The sequence below is a fragment of the Pyrus communis genome, chromosome 10 (assembly GCF_041283825.1).
Source record: "Pyrus communis isolate YQ-2024b chromosome 10, ASM4128382v1, whole genome shotgun sequence".
Taxonomy (NCBI): domain Eukaryota; kingdom Viridiplantae; phylum Streptophyta; class Magnoliopsida; order Rosales; family Rosaceae; genus Pyrus; species Pyrus communis.
Window position 1 is genome coordinate 30787201 of NC_142574.1, and position 19954 is coordinate 30807154.

Consider the following 19954-nt stretch of genomic DNA (forward strand, 5'->3'; position numbering starts at 1 on the left):
TTATTTGATTGCCAGAAAATAAAAGCTTGGTAGAAAAATCCCAAATTTTGACACGAAGACAGCAAGAGACACACGAACGTCTTGAATCACTCCAAAATTCGTCCATTTGATTATGTTTTGTTCCAGAGGAAGTCGAATGTCCTATATAGAAAATACAAAGAATAGGATAAAATATATAACATAATATTTACTCATCATATTGCAATTGGTTAATGCTAGACAAGCTAAATTTCTACACCAAATAATGTGTTTGTTGATGATTGAATTATTATTTAAGTGTTGATTAATGTGCTTATTTCTTATTAGTAACACATCATTTGATTTGCAAATTTAGTTTACCTAACATTACCAATTGTAATTTGTATAAATAGACTGGTCCCCAGAGCACACGCTACTGCTCAAGAAGCAAAGTTCTTATTTGCGTAAAAAAAAAAAATCATACTTTTTTAATTGATGCTCTCATTTTAATTTACTAGCACTAGTACAAAAAACACTTTGCATAACGCAGCTCATTCGTCAGGCAAAGTCAAAAAACGTCGCACAAAAATTAACCCAGTGAACCTTTATCACACAAGCCCTTTTTTTTTTTTTTTTTGGCTTAAATATTTTTTTATTTAATTTTTAATAAATATTGTAATTAAATTATAAACAATAATTAATAAACCAATGAAAATTGAGGCAAGAAATATATGCTTTTTGGTAAAATTTCCACTAAGCATTGTTTAAAGAATATTTTGCATTATCATTAATAAAAACAAACGCATATAAGATCAATTTAGTAAAGCCAATACATTCATTACAAACCCAAGAAATGTGTTTGAATATATTAACACACATCCTCAAACTCCAAAATACAAACTTGAATTCTTTCGAAGACGTGCAGATAAAAGCATCTTCCCTTTTGTACATACAGTGTATGAAGCTACTTCATCACTCCTTCACATAGCTTTTTCATCACTCCATATAGCTCCTTCATGTATCTCAGTACTTCATGCAGCTCGCTACAGTTTATGTAGCTCCTTCATCACTCCTCATATCTTACTACACCAAAACCACACCCTCTTTGTTCTAAATATGAGTTGTCATGTGATAAAACATAATAATTGAGCCATTTCTTACTTCGACTCCAATAGGTTGCAGAGAAGATACATGAAACAAAGACAATATACAGATTAAGGGAACATAGGCAATACCAGAGTTCATTACATTTAATAGTTCTCAAAGCAAATTGAAAGCTTAAGTACATAGAAGATAAGATTGGCTTGCAGCTATCATTTGAAATAAAAGCAGTAATTCAATGATTAAATTGATTGACATCATTACAATATCATCAAGTTCAAAGCTAGCCAACTAAGGTAGAGAGAATGTTCAAAAGGATAAGAGGTCGTCATAGTTGGCAATTGGTACATGATTTATACATTGGAAATCTACCTTAATCCAATTATTAATCCTAAAAGTGTATCTTACGACATAGGCGCATTGCAAATACGAGACAAAACTCATCCTCTAATAACTCTCAAGCAAGCATGTAGCTAAAGAAAGATACACAGATAATGCATGCATCATGCAAACCCATAAACACATTTAAAACTTGAAACAAAATCAAATGATATGAAATATATCTAAAACAGAAATTAGAACAGCTTGCACAACCATTCAACTTCTACAAAGCCTTAACTGGTGTATTCGAGCCCTACTTTGTGTCTTAATCCCACAAAGCAAAACAAATAAATGTCACTACAAACAAAGATTTCATAACGCTAAGTCCTCATACAAGTGATTCAAGTAAAAAACTTACAGGAGTTTCGCCCTTTTGGACAGGCGGATTATACTCAGGATCTCCAAGCTCCGCAAACTTACTCACAAATTGCCCTACCCCTTCATCCAAATCAACACCCCTTACAAAATACATCCATAACTTCACAGTATTTACAAAATTCACTAATAAATTGCTTGAAAAGTTCATGCACATTAACCCAATTAAATACGATGTTCAGAAAATAACTACACCCGTTTAATTAGAGAAATGATATTTCAATACAAGATTATTTAAAAAACCAATGGTTCAAGAAATTACAGAGACAACATTGAATAGGGACAGAGAGAGGGAGAGAAATTGAGTACCTGAGTAAAAATAAGTGCGTAGAGACTAGATTTCCCTTTAGCTACCTTCTGATACCCTGAAATCCGATATGTCAATTGCAAGGCACATTGCTGTCCACCACATCACTAATGTGCAAAATTGTCGCTATATCCAACACAGCAGTAAGTGTAATAAAATAGTGACCATTTTGAATAGGGGTGGTATGAACATAATTTATACTCTAATATCCACATCACTGTAAACCAATAAGACTTAAGAGAATGTAAGTTCCTAATGATATTTTAAACTAAAAACAAATGACCAGAAGTTCAGAACTTTCAAACTAGTAGAGAAAAAAAAAAGTAGCAGGACCCCGAGACATGAGTAGAGTATTAGTAGCTTGCACCAATGCGGATATACAGGAAACAAGCATATTGCCAATGTAACCACCGGCCAGACAAATGAAAGAAGTGTTTGCCAGAGAGGCCTTCGTTTTACAAAAGTCCATGCAGAGAAGGCATCATTCTCAGAAAATACTTGGTCCTGCAAATAACAATAAACCATTTAGCAGATGTGGTGTGTGGTGGTTAGAAAACACATGAAGAGAAGAAAGCATACAGAAAGAAAAGATAGTAAACCTACTAAAGGGACATTTCAAAACACTTTCGAGTAAGTTCTCCCATTTCCTCCATAGTTTTCAATGTTTTATAAATATAAAATCAAAACATTGCAATCTAAAGTAAAAAGTACAAAAGGGTATGATAATATCACCACTTGTAAACAGTACACAAATCCAAAGTAAACATAAAAAGCGTAGTATGATCATAAAAAGTAGGAGTACATAGGCAATGCAGATATACTAAAACAGAAAAGCCAGATTTAGTCACCTTAAGTGGTTCCCAAGATGAAACGAAAAAACTAAAGGGCAGAGCCTGCAACTGCAAGGGCAGCAAGCTAATTGTACTGAATTCCTTCTCTGAAATATTCCACACGTGTCTCCTGTAGAACAGCCCACCTAGACACTAAATCCTTATTGTCTCTCACCTTCTCAGCAAACAACTGGAACACATCTTTCTGGGTAGCTTGATTTTGAATGGAAATCACGTGGTAATCAACACACAGTAAAAATATAGGCAGGCTATAGCAACGGAAACCAGTTGGCCAAAACCTATCTTTCCTTGAAAAAAAATTCCAAAATTAAAATTGGACAAATATAATAATCAAGCCAAGGAGCTATATCTAAAAGAAACAATAACTTTCTCGTCATTGATTACTAATTACCTAAGGTTGAGATAATCAAGTGATAAAGAGAAGGACATTATAAGTAGTCGTGCACACTAACAAATTAAATTCATTTTAAGTATCACCATGTAGGCAACACCATCTAATTCTACGATGCAGAATATTCCAAAATCGCAGTATCTGATCTATGTATGGATTTGTTTTGGAATTGGTGTGAGGCCGCCAACTCCGGAATTGAAGTTTGCATGCATGAAAACTTAAATTCATAACAGAAGATAATGGAATCACAAAGTTATCATCTGGTTGAAGGAATTCAGTACTATCACAGATTCACAGTCTCCAGTATTTACAGTATCGGAGAAAATATAAGGAATCCCAAAGTCCAAAAATTTGTTATCCTCCACTTACAATGCAATCCAATGATAAGACACAGTCCGCTCACCACCGTAAAATTCGATTTAAAACTATAGCACACCAACCCACCACCCTAAAATTCGATTTAACACTAAAACCCCCAATTTCTAATTTAATTTTCCAAATTGAACCTAATTACAATACAAAAATCTTCAAATTAAGGCATTAAAGCTTGATTACAGAATTTGAATAATTGATTACAGAATCACATTATGTATCAAGCAAAACCCTAACTGTAAATTCAAAATCCAAAACCCTAATTTATAAAATTCAAAAAAAAAAAAAATCAACACATCGTCTTACCTTAAGATTGGAGTGGCGAAGTAAGCACTTAGCAGCTAGACGATGGTGAGAGAAAGAAAACCGATGGAGGACGACGCGAATGACAGTTTGGTGGTGGAGGACGCGACTGGAAGGGGAAAACGATGGTGATTGGCGACTTGGTGAGCAGTGACTGGTGAGAGGCCGTGCGAGAGAGCTTGGGGAGGTGGAAGGAGAGGACGACTTACCTGGTATTTAGGGTTTCGTTCGGCCTCTGCAATTTTGTGACAGAGAGAAAGAGAGAGACCGAGTGAGAGAGAGGGAAGTGAGACCGACTGTTTTCCAATTGCACGGCTTGCACCTCCATTTTGTCCAAATTTGGGAAATTCGAGGAAAGCGCGTATTTTTTACAATTAAACCGCCAAAAATTTTAAAACATTGGTGTACATTCAGACGTCGTGCAACTGCAAAGTTAGTTTGCGCACCGACTCATCGTGGCATCGTGCAAGTCGTATTTAAAAAAAAAAATCACTGAAATTGTGATTTTATTCTTTTCAAATTCAATTTTTTTTATGTAAAACTCACAATAATATATTTTTCTAACAAAAATCTAATTCGAACTATAATAATAAATTTGAAGTCATTTAATAAATATTCATACCATTCAATTTCTTAAGTGTTATATGTACAAAATAAATAAATTTAAAGAAAAACTAATGAAAATGGCTTGAAAACTTTGAGTTTTAACGATAAGGACAAAATAAAGGGTAAAGTAAATAGTACCAGGATTGACTTTTTAATGTAAAAATATGGTTTTTTCGTTAAAGTGAACAATATTGTGGCCTTTTCGTTAAAACTCCCTAATTTTAAAGCTACTTAATAAATAATATATATATATATACCATTTAACTTGATGGGATACGCATTCTACGAAATTAGTTTCAACGATCGAACCGTTAAACTTGTTTGTATATACTTTGAGATCGCATACGCCAAAAATCGCAAAAAACAAAAATTTGGAGATAAAGTCATGGGACAAAACTTTTCGACGGTTATAAACCAAAAATCAAGATTTAACAGTTATTTTAACTCCGATTTTGATTATTTTTTACAGCTACACTCTTTGATCCTATTTGAATACAATGAACTAATTTGATTGTCAATTTAAAATATTTACATAAGTGGATACCGCAAAATCTTATGTTATACTTAATGAAAGTATAAATAAACTCCAAGTATTCGTGAATCTATTGTTTTGATGGGATACGCATTCTACGAAACTAGTTTCAATGATCGAACCGTCGAACTTGTTTGTATATGCTTCAAGATCGCATACGCCAAAAATCGTAACAAACAAACATTCAGAAATCAAGTAACAAGACTTAACTTTTCGACGGTTATAAACGAAAAATCACTATTTAACAATAGTTTTAACTCCGGTTTTGATGATTTTTTACAGCTATACTCTTCGATCCTATATAAATATAATGAACTAATTTAATTGTCAATTTAAAATATTTACACAAGTGGATACCACAAAATCTTATGTTATACTTAATTAAAAGTATAAATAAACTCCAAGTGTTAGTGAATCTATTGTTTTGATGGGATATGCATTCTACGAAACTAGTTTCAACGATCTAACCGTCAAACTTGTTTGTATATACTTCGAGATCTTATACGCCAAAAATCACAAAAAACAAATCAAGTAACGGGACAAAACTTTTTGACGGTTATAAACGAAAAAGCACGATTTAACAGTAGTTTTAACTCCGATTTTGATATTTTTTACAGCTACACTCCTAGATCCTATATAAATACAATGAACTAATTCGATCGTTAATTTAAAATATTTATACAAGTGGATACCACAAAATCTTATGTTATACTTAATGAAAATATAAATAATTTATCGTTTAGTGAATCTATCGTTTGATGGGAAACGCATTGTACGAAACTAGTTTCAACAATCCAACCGTCAAACTTGTTTGTATATGCTTCGAGATCGCATACGTCAAAAATAGCAAAAAACAAACATTCAGATATCAAGTAACGGGACAAACATTTTCGACAGTTATAAACGAAAAATCATGATTTAACGGTAGTTTTAACTCTAATTTTGATGTTTTTTTACAGCTACACTCCTTGATTCAATATGAATACAATGAACTAGTTCGATCGTCAATTTAAAATATTTACGCTAGTGGATACCACAAAAGAAAAAGGCAATGCAAGAACCCCAAAAGAAAATCAAAAAGGCAAAAAAAAAAAAAAAAAAACTTTGCACGACGTAGGTAAACTTGCGTCGCGCAAAACAGCTTTGCGCGAAGAAGACCTACGTCGCGCAATGTTTTTTTCCCCCTTTTACTTATGAATACAAAATAAATAAATTAAAATCTACTTAGTAAATATATATATACCATTGAACTTGATGGGAAACGCATTGTACGAAATTAATTTCAATTATCCAACCGTCGAACTTTTTTGTATATATTTCGAGATCGCATACGCCAAAAATCCCAAAAAACAAACATTCAGAGATCAAGTAACGTGACAAAACTTTTCGACGGTTATAAACAAAAAATCAAGATTTAACGGTAGTTTTAAGTCCGATTTTGATTATTTTTTTTATAGCTACACTCCTTGACCCTATATGAACACAATGAATGAATTCGATTTTTAATTTAAAATATTTACACTGGTGGATACCACAAAATCTTTATGTTATACTTAATGCAAGTATAAATAAACTTCAAGTGTTAGTGAATTTATTGTTTTGATGGGATACGCATTCTACAAAATTAGTTTCAACGATCGAACCGTCAAAAACTTGTTTGTATATGCTTTAAGATCGCATATGCAAAAAATCGCAAAAAACAAACATTCAGAAATCAAGTAACGAGACAAAACTTTTCGACAGTTATAAATGAAAAATCACGATTTAACGATAGTTTTAACTTCGGTTTTGATGTTTTTTTACAACTACACTCCTTGATCCTATATGAATACAATGAACTAATTTGATCATCAATTTAAAATATTTACACAAGTGGATACCACAAATATTATGTTATACCACAAAATCATTGACTTTGCGCAACGAAAGTGTGCATTCGTCACTCAAAGCTATTTTATGCCAGCCTTCGTTGCGCAAAGTTAGGAAAAAAGCGGTAAAACATTTTTGGTTTGGCGCCAAAATCTTGCGTGACGCACAAAAACATCACGCAAACAGCATTTGCGCGACGAAGGCTAGTATTACTTTAATAGATATTACACGACACGACCCGTTAAGTTATCGGGTATGAAATGAAAACAAGAAACACGACACGAATGCTAGGTCTAACGAGAACACAAATGGTACACCACGTATTTTAAAATAAGTGGTGGAAAATTTTATTTTTTAAGTTATTAACTTTTTAGCACATATATCGCATCATTTGTATAATAATATGTAATGTACCACTCCGTTTATCAGCCCATAGAGATCCTGCGTTTCTCCCATTCGCCATTTTTTCCACCGCTGGAGCACCAAAATTCGGTCCAAAGGCAGGGGTTCCAATTGCAAGGGCAATTTGCCTTCCGCTGGAGGTGCTCTTTGTCGACTTTGTTTTTTCTTCTTTTTAGGTTTGCAGTAATATTGAAGTAATCACTCCAATTGTATCCAAACTTTTGTTGTCCATCAATTTGTATCAAAACTATTGGTCAATTTACATATTCAGACTAACCTTCTCATTATTTTTAGTATTTTTATCATAAATAATATCTGAAATAGTCACATTTTATTCAACGACCACTCAATTAAAAATTAATTAATGTTGTTTCTAAACCATTACATCGAGCTTTTGTAGATACACATCAATATTGCAGCGATCCGAGGCCTTGCTTTGGTGACGGTAGTACTTTCTACGCCTTGGATTTGGCGAATCGGTAAAGAGGAGAGTTACGAGTAGGTCCCTCACATTGGCTCCTCCTAGGGGAGATGAAGATGATGATCTTTTGTTTTTGTTTTTTAATTATTAATCCACGCGACAACATATAATTAGATTGTTGGGATCTACTCAAGTTCCATATCACACATTAATATAAAATTTGACAAACGAAATGAAATATGTGCCCTCGAAAGCAAAATGAGGGCACTGCTCCAAGAACAGGAAGGGCTCCTTGTCGAGGTCCCCGGGATAGCAAACTTTCATCTCCTTCAAACATTTCATTTTACCAAGTTTTATGTTTGAAGGGAGGGAAAAAAAGAGAGGAGAGAATCCTACTTCTTATTCTTAAATATTCAGGAATAACTATTGAATAAATAGAGAATGAAAGGGAATCAAAAGAGGAAGGGAGAGAATTCTAGTCCTAAACATAAAAAGGACCACAACTTTTAAATTATCAGCATGTTCATCACCTGATCGAAGAGACCATTCACTGTGAAACATACCGTCAATCAATCTATCTATATCTATTTATATACCATATTTTTGAAGTATGATTCTATCTCTTCCTATTACTATCCCCTTCCATCCCCCTCCACTCATACTTTTTTTTTGTCTTATTCTTTATATAAAAAATCAAAAACAAGATGTAGGCGTGGCGTAATCGCAACAGTTTAAATAAGAGGAGATGGAAGGAGAGATAGATAATAGATTAGGAGGGGAAATAATCATTCTCCCACATTTTTCTTCTTCATAAACAAAAGAGAGGTTCTAGATTACTTGACTCTATGCCTCATTTTTTTCATCAAGTATTTATGATAAGTGGTTCAGTTTCAAGCACTTTAGTTTTTTGTCAAAACTAAGAAAACTGAAAATCAAACATTAATATGAAAAATTAAAAAATCAACATATAATTATTTAGAAATCGGAATAGAAAAGAAAAAATGGAGGTTTGTGATGAAAAATCTTTTATACTATGTAATTTACTATCCTTATGCATGAAGATAATCAATTTGTTTGTTATGGTCAGACTCTTTTTGAATTTTTGAACACATTCTCCATAGGGCCCTCTTATTTGTTCCTTCTCTGAGCTCGGGTTATGGAAGAAGTAAAAGAAGGAACCGAGAAGAAAGTATTAGCAACAACCGATTTCATTACAGGACAACTCTTGATAGTCATATCGATCTATTATGTACCTTTGCATCTAGCATTAGACAATAACTGTCATAGCTTTACCGTATTTTTTGTTTCATTTCTTCTGAAACAATTACGCACACTTTTTTATTACGTGTCTGCTACGAGGAATTCAATACGTAATCTTACCATTCAATAGTTATTCCTGAATAATTTCATTTTTCAAATGATCAACCATTTCATTTTACCAAGTTTAATCAATGTTAGTCACATTAGTCGACATTTATATATTTTGATGCAACAACAAGATGTTATTTGTAACAAGTGATTTTGTTAGTTGGTTAATTGGTCACAAGTTAATGTTCAATTCAGTTCAGTTTTTCTCTCGATTTTTTGTGATTTGGTTTTTTCGATTCTCTTTAGGTTTGGTTCGGTTTTGTTTTTTTATTTATACTTAAATTTTATTTTATTATTATTATTTTTTAAATCTGGAAACATCAAGAATAACACAAGCACATAATCAAATAACATGCTTTCTCCACAAATCACAGTAATAATTACATTCATTTAGCTGAAATACAAATAACTAACAAACTCACAAAAATCGAATAAAAACTACAAATTACTTACTCTTTTTCTTTGGGTTTCACTCGAAAAGTGTCGGTAAAATTTAGGGTTTGCAAGAACGCAACTGAAATCCGAAACGGAGGCCTTGTGGCTTGTGGGCTGCTATTGAGTTCCAGTACGAAGAACCTTGCTTAATCTCGATCACGGTACAAAGTATCAAGTACCTTTAGCACTGTATCCTGGAATGATTGGTAGAACCAAATTAAAAACTAACGTCAATAACAACTACCAGAGACAGAAGCTCTTATCAATGCTTTGGAAACAGTTATATATCTCTTGGTGTAATGATATAATTGGTTGTAAATTTAAAAGAAAAATGGTGACTTCATATAAAATTAATAAAAAGTTACAATATTGACAATACATCAGCAATTTTTATGTTAATTATAAATAGGTCAATCATGTAGAACCAAATTAAAAGCTAACATCAATAACAACTACCATAGACAGAAGCTCTAATCAATGCTTAGGAAACACAGTCCTGTATCTCCAGATGTAATGATATAATTGGTTGGAAACTTAAAATAAAAATGATGATTTTGTATAAAATCAATAAAAAGTTATAATATTGACAATATATCAGCAATATTTATGTTAATTATGAATAGGTCAATCATGTATTTAATACTTAAATGCATTTAAAATAAACACCTTATATGTCACATCCCGGCCCGGACCCCCACGACAACCTGGGCCCTACTCCACAGTAACATGATATTGTCTGTTTTGAGCCCCTACCACACCCTCACAGTTTTGTTTTTGGAAACTCACACGAAAATTTCCCAGTGGATAACTCGCTTAACTTCGGAGTTCCGATGGAACCCGAAGCCAGTGAGTTTCCAAAAGGCTTTGTGATAGGTAGAGATGAGAATATACATATAACGCTTCCAGGATCCACTCCCTTGAGCGATGTGGGATGTTACATTATCAATGTTTTCTAAACTGTGTTCAGTTTTTCTCCTTTGCTTTGGTTTTGTTCCATTGAATTTTTCAAGCAAGATTTTAACAAGGCAACTATCATTAACTATGAACATAACTTATCATCGAGACACGAACATCCAGGGGGAGTGTCGTGGAACAAAATGTGGATATCTTTATACATTGTATGGTAGTAAACCATCATAAACACCATAATAATGTAGAAACGATCTTGGGGTACCTTTGGAAAATAACTCATGTATTTGTTGCCTTATGTAAAATGGCTAATGATAATGGAAGACTAATTTTCTCATCCTAATCTCTCCTGTCCCTCTTATTCTCTTTTCTCTGTATTTTATTTCCAACAAGTTGTGTCTTTTTTTTTTAGTATTGTTAAGCAACCCAGTAGGTTTTAATTAGTAGTCTTTGTTTTTTCTTTTATATTTTTAATCAATTTGATCAGTTGCTTATCAGTTCTAGCAAATTGAGCTCTTTTACGGCAAAATTTTCTTTAAATAAAATTATTATTATTAAAAAGAGTGAGAAAATTCAAAATTATTACAACAATTAAAAAAAAAAAAAAGAGTTTCGAATCATGAACACAAAGGGAGTTTACAACATTTTAATTAAGGAATTAGGCTTCAGCTCAACTCATCTTTGCAACGTCTGTTCGACTTCACATCAACAGGCAATGTTTTCTCCTCTACAAATAGTATTCTTTTACGAGACAAAGACTAATGGGGGTGATATATATAATTAATAATAATACTTGTGTTCCCTTTATGAGAGAATGCACATATTTTACCATTCTCTAATCATGTATCTTTATCATATAAATTTTATATTTAAAATGGTTTAATTTTTAAAACTTCATGCGGATATCTTCCTATAAAAATGTTATTCAAATTAGAGATCCTTCAATCATTAAAATGTATAAAAAAAAATGAACGATTTCATCATAAATATGTTAGTTACTCACATCGTCAGTTTGTATATTCCCTCGTGTAGGAAACGCAATTATTATCCTCTAATTAATTATGCTGGAGAGTAGAATTTTTATTGTTGGTTTTTTGCAACCTTTGGAACTCCCATTATTTTTTGTGTTACCGGTGTCATTTTGCTTGACTCTTTTACTTTTTCTATAGTTGTTTATCTGGTTCTTTTGAGCCTTATACTAATTTTTAATGTAATAAAAATTATCTTCGTAACAAAAAAAAAAATATATATCATTATTCCTCATATGAACATGCGATGTAACACACTTTCATGGAAGAACAGACGATACGACGATACCCAATTTTTCTCTGTCTTATTTGGACTTTCCCTACCAAGTAAATAATAACCAATGAACAAATAAATAAAAGTTTAATTTCAAACGTTAAGAAGCGAATTCCAAGTTCCAACAAGCTTAACTTTCTGGCCCGTTTCCTAATTAATTAGCTTTTGGGTTTTTGGACCAATACCAATTAATAAGCACGTTGAAGTTTGACTGGGGAAAATAACCACAGAGATCATGTCGGATTCATCCCACCAGGACAATTCGTGGCTAAATCCAATTTTATTATTCCAAAGCTGAAAATCTGGTTTCTAAGAGAACGACAGACGATTATGCGTGTAAATCCAGCCACCCTGATGTTGCTCTTTTCTTTTGACCAGATCTACTGTCAAACTACGAATATTTGTCTATTAGATAGAGGGAGATATATATATATATATATATATTTTTTTTTTTTACAAGTAATATTACAACTCTAACCTATAGTAAATGGATTATTACAAGTAATATTACAACTCTAACCAATTAGATAGAAGATTATAGTGTTTAGTAAACTTTTATGTAAAACAGATGTGAAAAAAAATCGATTTTTCAAAGCTGGGATTTGCAGCTTCTTGTTTTTGGTTTTTTTTACCTAAAACTGTGAAAAAAAAGCTAAAGCTGAATGTTTACCAAACACAAAAACAGCTCCTAACTTTTTTTGATACCAGCTTTTTTCAAAATCATCTTAGTACCAAACCAGGCCTTAGTCTCACTCGAGATTCTAACTAAGTTATGTAATGCTCCTCCTATTGGTCTCATTCTTCAGCATCCTCCTTTGTATAATTGTGTTAAAGGGAATATAGGTGCTCATGCTAAGAGTAATTCGGGTTTCGCAGTTTATGATGGGGTCTTATGTGATTTTACGGGTTATTTTCTTAGCGGTTATTCTCAGAGTTTGGACATCATACTTATATGTAGAGCTTCAAGCTGTCATCCTTGTTGCAGAGTTGCCCACCGCATGGGGTTGGTGACTTGTTATTGACATTTTCAAAATTTTATTTTACACTTCTTACAAGTGTATTTTTCTTTCTAAATATATAAAATTTAAAGTGTAAAATGAAAATTTTAAAATTCCAATAACAATTCATTTGCTTATAAACACGTACAAATTTATTTATTTTATGTGAAATTCATACTCTTAACAAATTAATTTAATAAATTTCATGCATCAGGACCAATCCACTACTTATACACCTCGTTATTTAATAAAGTGCCACGAGTCTCTTCATCCTGCTACTTATAAAAGAAGTGGTTGTGACAAGTGGGTGCATGATCTATAAAGCTCTGTATACATAAACTTATCTACTTTCAGATCTATGACATTTATATTCGAATTTTTTAATTTCTTGAGGATAATTTTTTTATACAAACGAGTTCGATGAATAATACTTGAATAATTTGGCACATGTTAATATTTGAAAACATTTGGGGGACAGAACCCAAAAGCATAAAGTCCGCAAGAGCTTGCTCAATGCCGTTCCACACGTCATAAAATTTCTCTTAAACAAGGTTATCCTCTTCGGATTCAAATCTTCTGCCCATGTGTTCGAAATGATTAAATTAATGTAACCCATAAACTAATCTCAATTTGATGTCCTTTATTTAATTAAGTGCCTTGACACTTCATTATCTTTTGTCTTCATCATCATCATAACCTCCTATCTACCAACTCTTGATTAAATTAATGTAACCCATAAACTAATCTCAATTTGATGTCCTTTATTTAATTAAGTGCCTTGACACTTCATTATCTTTTGTCTTCATCGTCATCATAGTCTTCTATCCACCAACTCCAACATCAATTTTTTTTTTTTTTTTTTTAGCCTAGACTGTAGCTCAATATCAAAAGGGTTACGTAAAGTATTTAAGCACCATAAAAGAAAATTAAACAACAACGATTGACATAATATTAGTAGTCATACATTTTATCCGATTCCCTTTTAAGCAACTTATATATTAAATTATTGTCAAAATGTCGTATAAAATAGCTGATCAACGATGAGATTTTAAACAACCATTTTCTTCTAGAAAGTCAAACGTTGTAGAGGTGACCATGTGCGCTGTGTACGTAAATCAACTAGAGCTATTGCTATTATGACAATTCATGAAATCAATTAAACAATAATTTTCCTTTTAGAAGGCATGTTAGTTATTTCTTATTGGCCAATTGCCTGGTGGATTTGGTAGACTTAACCTCTCCACCACTAACACATTTAAAAATTTACAGAAATCCACAACGTACAATTTTAAAATAAATATTAATAACAACAATTATTTTCACCGTGACCGAGATCTGTCGCATATCCAAAATGTCACCTCCATATCGCAAAACCAAATTTGATTTAGGATAAATAGCGCATACAAATTAGACGCGTTTCCGTTAGCCCAAAGAAAATTCTACTCTGTTTCCAAAAAAAAATAAAAAATAAAAAAATCTACTCACGTTACTAGCTAGATCGCTTCGCATATCTAGCTTTTGCGTAAAGAGGCAACCAAACACTAAACTAAGAAAACGCTGGGTTGACAAAGATACCATGAAGAACAAAGGGATTACGCAATCCACTTTGCAAGATAATCAAAGTCTCCCGTTGTAGACTTGTCTTAACCCTTTGCTAAGCAATAACAAGATGATATATACTGTAGGACTCAAATAGTAACTTCATTAATGATTTCGTTAATGAATTAAGTTGTTAGTTGTTAAAGAAAAAAATGATCGGTGAGTATATAAACATGATTGTTTTCTACTACCGTAGCAAAACACTATCTATAAATAATAACTAGTTAGTAAATTTGAAGAGTGCTACCTACTTGATGTAACCTAAAATATATTGTATTCAAGATAGTACCATTTTATAGTGCATTCGTTGATATCTACGTTGAGATAGTACCATTATATATTGTATGAAAAATTCTATCCTATTATATTACAATTGTGTGTTAATCAAATATTTTCTCCTTCGTTCTTAAAGTTAAACACCTAGAAAAGAAGATTAAAATATTTACCAGGGAGGGAAGATTCTCTGCGATTCCCTTTTCTCTTAACACCCCACGTGGGGCAAGTGATTGGGGGTCCTTTTTTTCTTTTTCTATTTCGTCAACTACGGGGTATCTGCATGGTTATTGGTCATAAAATCCGGAACCGGATTTACACGTCATGAGCCTGCTGAGCATCCGTGACGTTGAAATTTAATCCAACGGTTATAATTATTATAATTTTTAATTTTTTTTTTATTTGTAACCGTTTGATCAAAATTTAATGGTCCGGATCGCCTTAGCAGGCTCATGATGTGTGAATCCGGAGAGGATCCACCTAAATCCTTTATAAAAGCAGCCTCATTGATCTTTGTCAATGTACCCAACAAAGCCAGAGAGCTAAGCCATGGCGTCTCTCTCACCTCCGGTAGTCACCACCCCCACCGTTCCCAACCCCGCCACAAAACCTTTCTCCCCCTTCTCTCAAAACAACTCCCAAGTTTCCCTACTCACAAAGCCCAAGCGTTCCTTCGCACGTAAGGTCTCATGCAAAGCCACAAACAATGACCAAAATGATCAAGCACAGTCCAAACTAGACAGGAGAAATGTGCTTCTTGGTCTTGGAGGTCTATACGGCGTGGCGGGTATGGGCACAGACCCGTTCGCCTTTGCCAAGCCTATAGCCCCACCAGACGTATCTAAATGTGGTTCTGCAGACTTGCCACAGGGTGCAGAGGTCACCAACTGCTGCCCGCCGCCCGCCACAAAAATCATTGACTTTAAGCTGCCTGCCCCCGCCAAACTACGCATCAGGCCACCGGCTCACGCCGTTGACAAAGCCTACAGGGACAAATTCTACAAAGCGATGGAGCTCATGAAAGCCCTACCCGACGACGATCCACGTAGCTTCAAGCAACAGGCAGCCGTGCATTGCGCTTATTGCGACGGCGCGTACGACCAAGCCGGGTTCCCAGAACTCGAGCTCCAAGTCCACAACTCATGGCTCTTCTTCCCGTTCCACCGTTACTACTTGTACTTTTTCGAGAAGATCCTAGGCAAACTCATTAACGACCCGACATTCGCTATGCCGTTCTGGAACTGGGACTCGCCAGCCGGCATGCCACTGCCCGCGATTTATGCTGATCCAAAGTCCCCTCTCTACGATAAGTTCCGATCTGCCAAACATCAGCCGCCGACTCTGATCGATCTCGATTACAACGGGACCGAGGACAATGTGTCAACGGAAACCACAATCAACGCCAATCTCAAAATCATGTACAGGCAAATGGTGTCCAATTCCAAGAATGCTCAGTTGTTCTTTGGGAACCCGTACAGGGCAGGGGACGACCCTGACCCTGGTGGCGGCTCCATCGAGGGGACCCCACACGGGCCGGTTCATTTATGGACCGGTGACAACACCCAGCCCAACTTTGAGGACATGGGGAACTTTTACTCCGCTGGTAGGGACCCCGTATTTTATGCACACCATTCGAATGTCGATCGAATGTGGAGTATTTGGAAAACTCTTGGAGGTAAGAGAACTGATCTTGCTGACAAGGACTGGTTGGATTCCGGATTCTTGTTTTACAACGAGAACGCAGAGTTAGTCCGAGTCAAGGTCAGGGACTGTTTGGAGACCAAAAATCTTGGGTATGTATACCAAGATGTGGACATTCCTTGGCTCAGCTCGAAGCCAACTCGACGAAGGGCCAAAGTTGCATTGGGCAAAATAGCGAAGAAGCTGGGAGTTGCTCACGCAGCTGTTGCATCGTCCAGCAAGGTGGTGGCAGGCACTGAGTTCCCGATAAGTCTGGGGTCGAAGATAAGCACGGTGGTGAAGAGGCCGAAGCAGAAGAAGAGGAGCAAGAAGGCCAAGGAGGATGAGGAGGAGATATTGGTGATTGAGGGAATCGAGTTTGACAGGGACGTGGCTGTGAAGTTTGATGTGTTTGTGAATGACGTCGATGACTTGCCGAGTGGGCCTGACAAGACGGAGTTTGCCGGAAGCTTTGTAAGTGTGCCGCACAGGCACAAGCACAAGAAGAAGATAAACACTATTTTGAGGTTAGGGTTGACAGATTTGTTGGAGGAAATTGAGGCGGAGGACGATGACAGCGTGGTGGTGACTTTGGTGCCCAAGTACGGCGCTGTCAACATTGGTGGTATCAAGATTGAGTTTGCTTCTTAGTTAAGTTATGTCAACCGAGGCATCAAGAATCGTATGATCATCATCATGCTTGGATCGATCATGTGTTGTAGTTCTTCAATTTGGTGGTTTTGTTGCTTTTGAATAATCAATGTTCGTGGACAAAATAAACATGATGATGATGTGGCATTTTCATCACCATGAAATATGAATCAGAAATCATTTTGTTCGTTAATTTCGCCTTGCTTAATTTTTTCCCCCCTATGCATTAACCATTAATAGTTAGCTAGTAACATTTACTCTTTGACGGTATCATCATAACATTGTTATGTGATGTTTATCTATTTAGTTCTAAAGTATTTTATTTTTTATTCTAACAGTGGCACGTTATATTTTCTATTCACTGTTATAATAAACATATTCATAACATATAGGATGATTTTGAACTTCACACCTAAAAGTTTATATTTGATTACTAAAGCTCACCTAATTTCCTCATGCTTATTGAAGAAAATATCATCCTATACACCAAATACTATAAAAGGGATTTAACCAGAACGATTTAAGGTCCTTGCGTGCTTCACCTAACTAGAGGAACGACTTCCGAAGTGAAATGATGGAAACTAAAGTGCCCTTCAAACAACAATTTGTGGCAAATTGGTCCCCAATCTTCTCAACCAATTGTCCAAACTGAAGTATAAATTACCCAAACATCTCTTATATAATATCGTATCTGTTCGTTGATGTAAGCTTTAATTCTCAAAGGAAAAAGAAAATGAAAGACAACATTTCCTGTAATGTTAAATAGTGTATTCAACACAAATAAAGCACTTACATGCTTTTGGACAGGCTTGAGCGGTTCGTCTCTCGATCGAGTTCTCAACGACTCCCTTCTTTTTGCAAAATGGTCGGCTTATGTGTAATTGACCTAAAGAAGACATATTAGTGTCGTAATGGGCCAAAAAATAAAGAAATACGTCAGAAATATTTATTTTGTGAGTTGCAGCCAGATTGATGGTACAACACTGTCGTACATACACAAATTGAGTCTCTAGAGTTTGTGCAATATCAATATTACCCCTTTAAAGTATAGTTTGGACACTTTAAACATGCATCATAATGCAGTACAGCTTACCATCAAAATGACCAATGGATTGATGGATGAATGAATGCCCACTCAAAAAGAGTAAGACTTAGGAATAATGTTTGATACTTTCAAAATATCATCATTATATTTTTAATGGTTGTAGTTACGAGAGTCACTCTATAAATAGAGCACTTCGTCTGTTATCAAATTCACTGCGAAAGAAAGCAAGAGAAATAATATCAGTATCCCTCTCTCTCTTTATCTGCCATCCTTTTTGTGTTATAGCTACTAAAGTTATAGTGTGATATTTTGCACCTGCTTCACTCCTGTCCTTAGAAAGGTTCTCTCTCTAACTTTTGTCTATTTAGAACACGTTATCAGCACAACTCTCTAACCTTAAATAGTTCACATCTCCCTTCACCGAAAGAAAAAAAAAAACTTCCTTTAAGGTTTTTCCTGTTTTTCTTCTTCTTCTGCTTCATCTGCGTGATGCACCGTCGCGATGAACTGCTAGCACCATGCCTGCTTCTCGTTCTAAATTTATTTATGTTAATTTTACTGTAATCAAAGATGGTGCGGTATAATCGCCCATCTTGAATTGCATTAATTTTCACTGTGATCAAAGATGGTGCGGTACAATCGCCCATCTTGAACTGTAGATTTAATTTTATTGTAAATTTTAGGTGGTGCGGTATAATCGTCTACCCTACCCTGCATATTTAAATTTTTTCTGTTGTTCAAGTGGTGCGGAATAATCGCTCATCCTATGCTTGTTTAGATGAGAATGGTGCAGTATAATCGCCATTCTCATTAATCATGAAAATCTCGAACCTGAAATTTCAAGTGCTTATCATTTTTGGGCTGAAGATGATGATCTTTTGTTTTTGTTTTCTAATGATTAATCCACGCGGCAACATGTAATTAGATTGTTGGGATTTACTCAAGTTCCATATCACACACTAATATAAAATTTGACAAACGAAATGAAATATGTGCCCTCGAAAGCAAAATGAGGGCACTGCTCCAAGAACAGGAAGTGACATACCCCGACCGAGACCAGGGCATGCTGGCCGTCACGTGGAAGTGACGTAACCATGTGCACAGTGCGGAAGCTAATAAAATAATAATAAAAGTATGAATAAATAAAAACCAGTTATACACAACGTAAGAACATACATGTGTAAGCGTAAGTGTGAAAACAAAGCTCAGAGCACGAAGACCTAATGCAGTCCGGGAGAAACAACACTACAAAAACACACCCAAAGGTGGTCCTACACTGGTGATAATCTGTCAGATATACCGGGGAAGTCCTCTGGGGAGCCACCAAAAGTGCTAGCCAACTAGAACCTGGATAGGCGCAAAATAGAAAGTGTGAGTGGGTAAAAACAAAGTTTTTCAAAAACCATTTCATAAACAAAGTTCTAATCCCTCGCCGTAAAACCTGTATACTTCTCAGAAAAATAGGATATATACATATATATAAATCATGCTCGGAAATATGCAATGTCAAAGGTCTCTAAATAGAATGCAAGTGCTCAGGAAATGTCAAATCAATGCCATGTAATCTGTCAGCCGGAGTCACCTAACGTGACCTGTACGGCTGAATCTAGAGCTCAAATCTCCAACTCACTAACTATACCTGCACACGAGTCTGAACCACCTAGGGTGGTCTGTACGACAGAACTGTGTGTATAATAAGTACGCTCAAGTGCTACGATGACGTGAAGGCTGGGCAAATAATCGCGGGTCACCTACGAGTCAGAACCATCTAAAGTGGTCTGTACGTTAGGACTGTGCACCTAACTTGGATCTAAGATGAGCGTGT

At 34.9% G+C, this 19954-nt stretch overlaps 1 protein-coding gene and 1 pseudogene across 2 annotated transcripts; one reads left to right on the top strand and one right to left on the bottom strand.

Annotated features, from left to right (window-relative positions):
• Window positions 1–718: 718 nt before the first annotated feature.
• Window positions 719–4367, bottom strand: LOC137729917 (uncharacterized; annotated as a pseudogene). The gene is made up of 4 exons (XR_015952460.1): window positions 4308–4367; window positions 4043–4077; window positions 2971–3251; window positions 719–2626 (listed from the first exon to the last, which is right to left on the bottom strand). The product of XR_015952460.1 is annotated as an uncharacterized LOC137729917 (transcript).
• A 10634-nt stretch (window positions 4368–15001) lies between these two features.
• LOC137727810 (polyphenol oxidase, chloroplastic) lies at window positions 15002–17277 on the top strand. Its single transcript, XM_068466640.2, has one exon. It carries the CDS (start codon window positions 15303–15305, stop codon window positions 17082–17084), a length of 1782 nt encoding a protein of 593 aa, XP_068322741.2. The 5' UTR covers window positions 15002–15302; the 3' UTR covers window positions 17085–17277.
• Window positions 17278–19954: the final 2677 nt, after the last annotated feature.

Bases quoted from the DNA above. Each gene is read 5' to 3' on its own strand.
- LOC137727810 (XM_068466640.2), top strand. From the start codon at position 15,303: ATGGCGTCTCTCTCACCTCCGGTAGTCACCACCCCCACCGTTCCCAAC.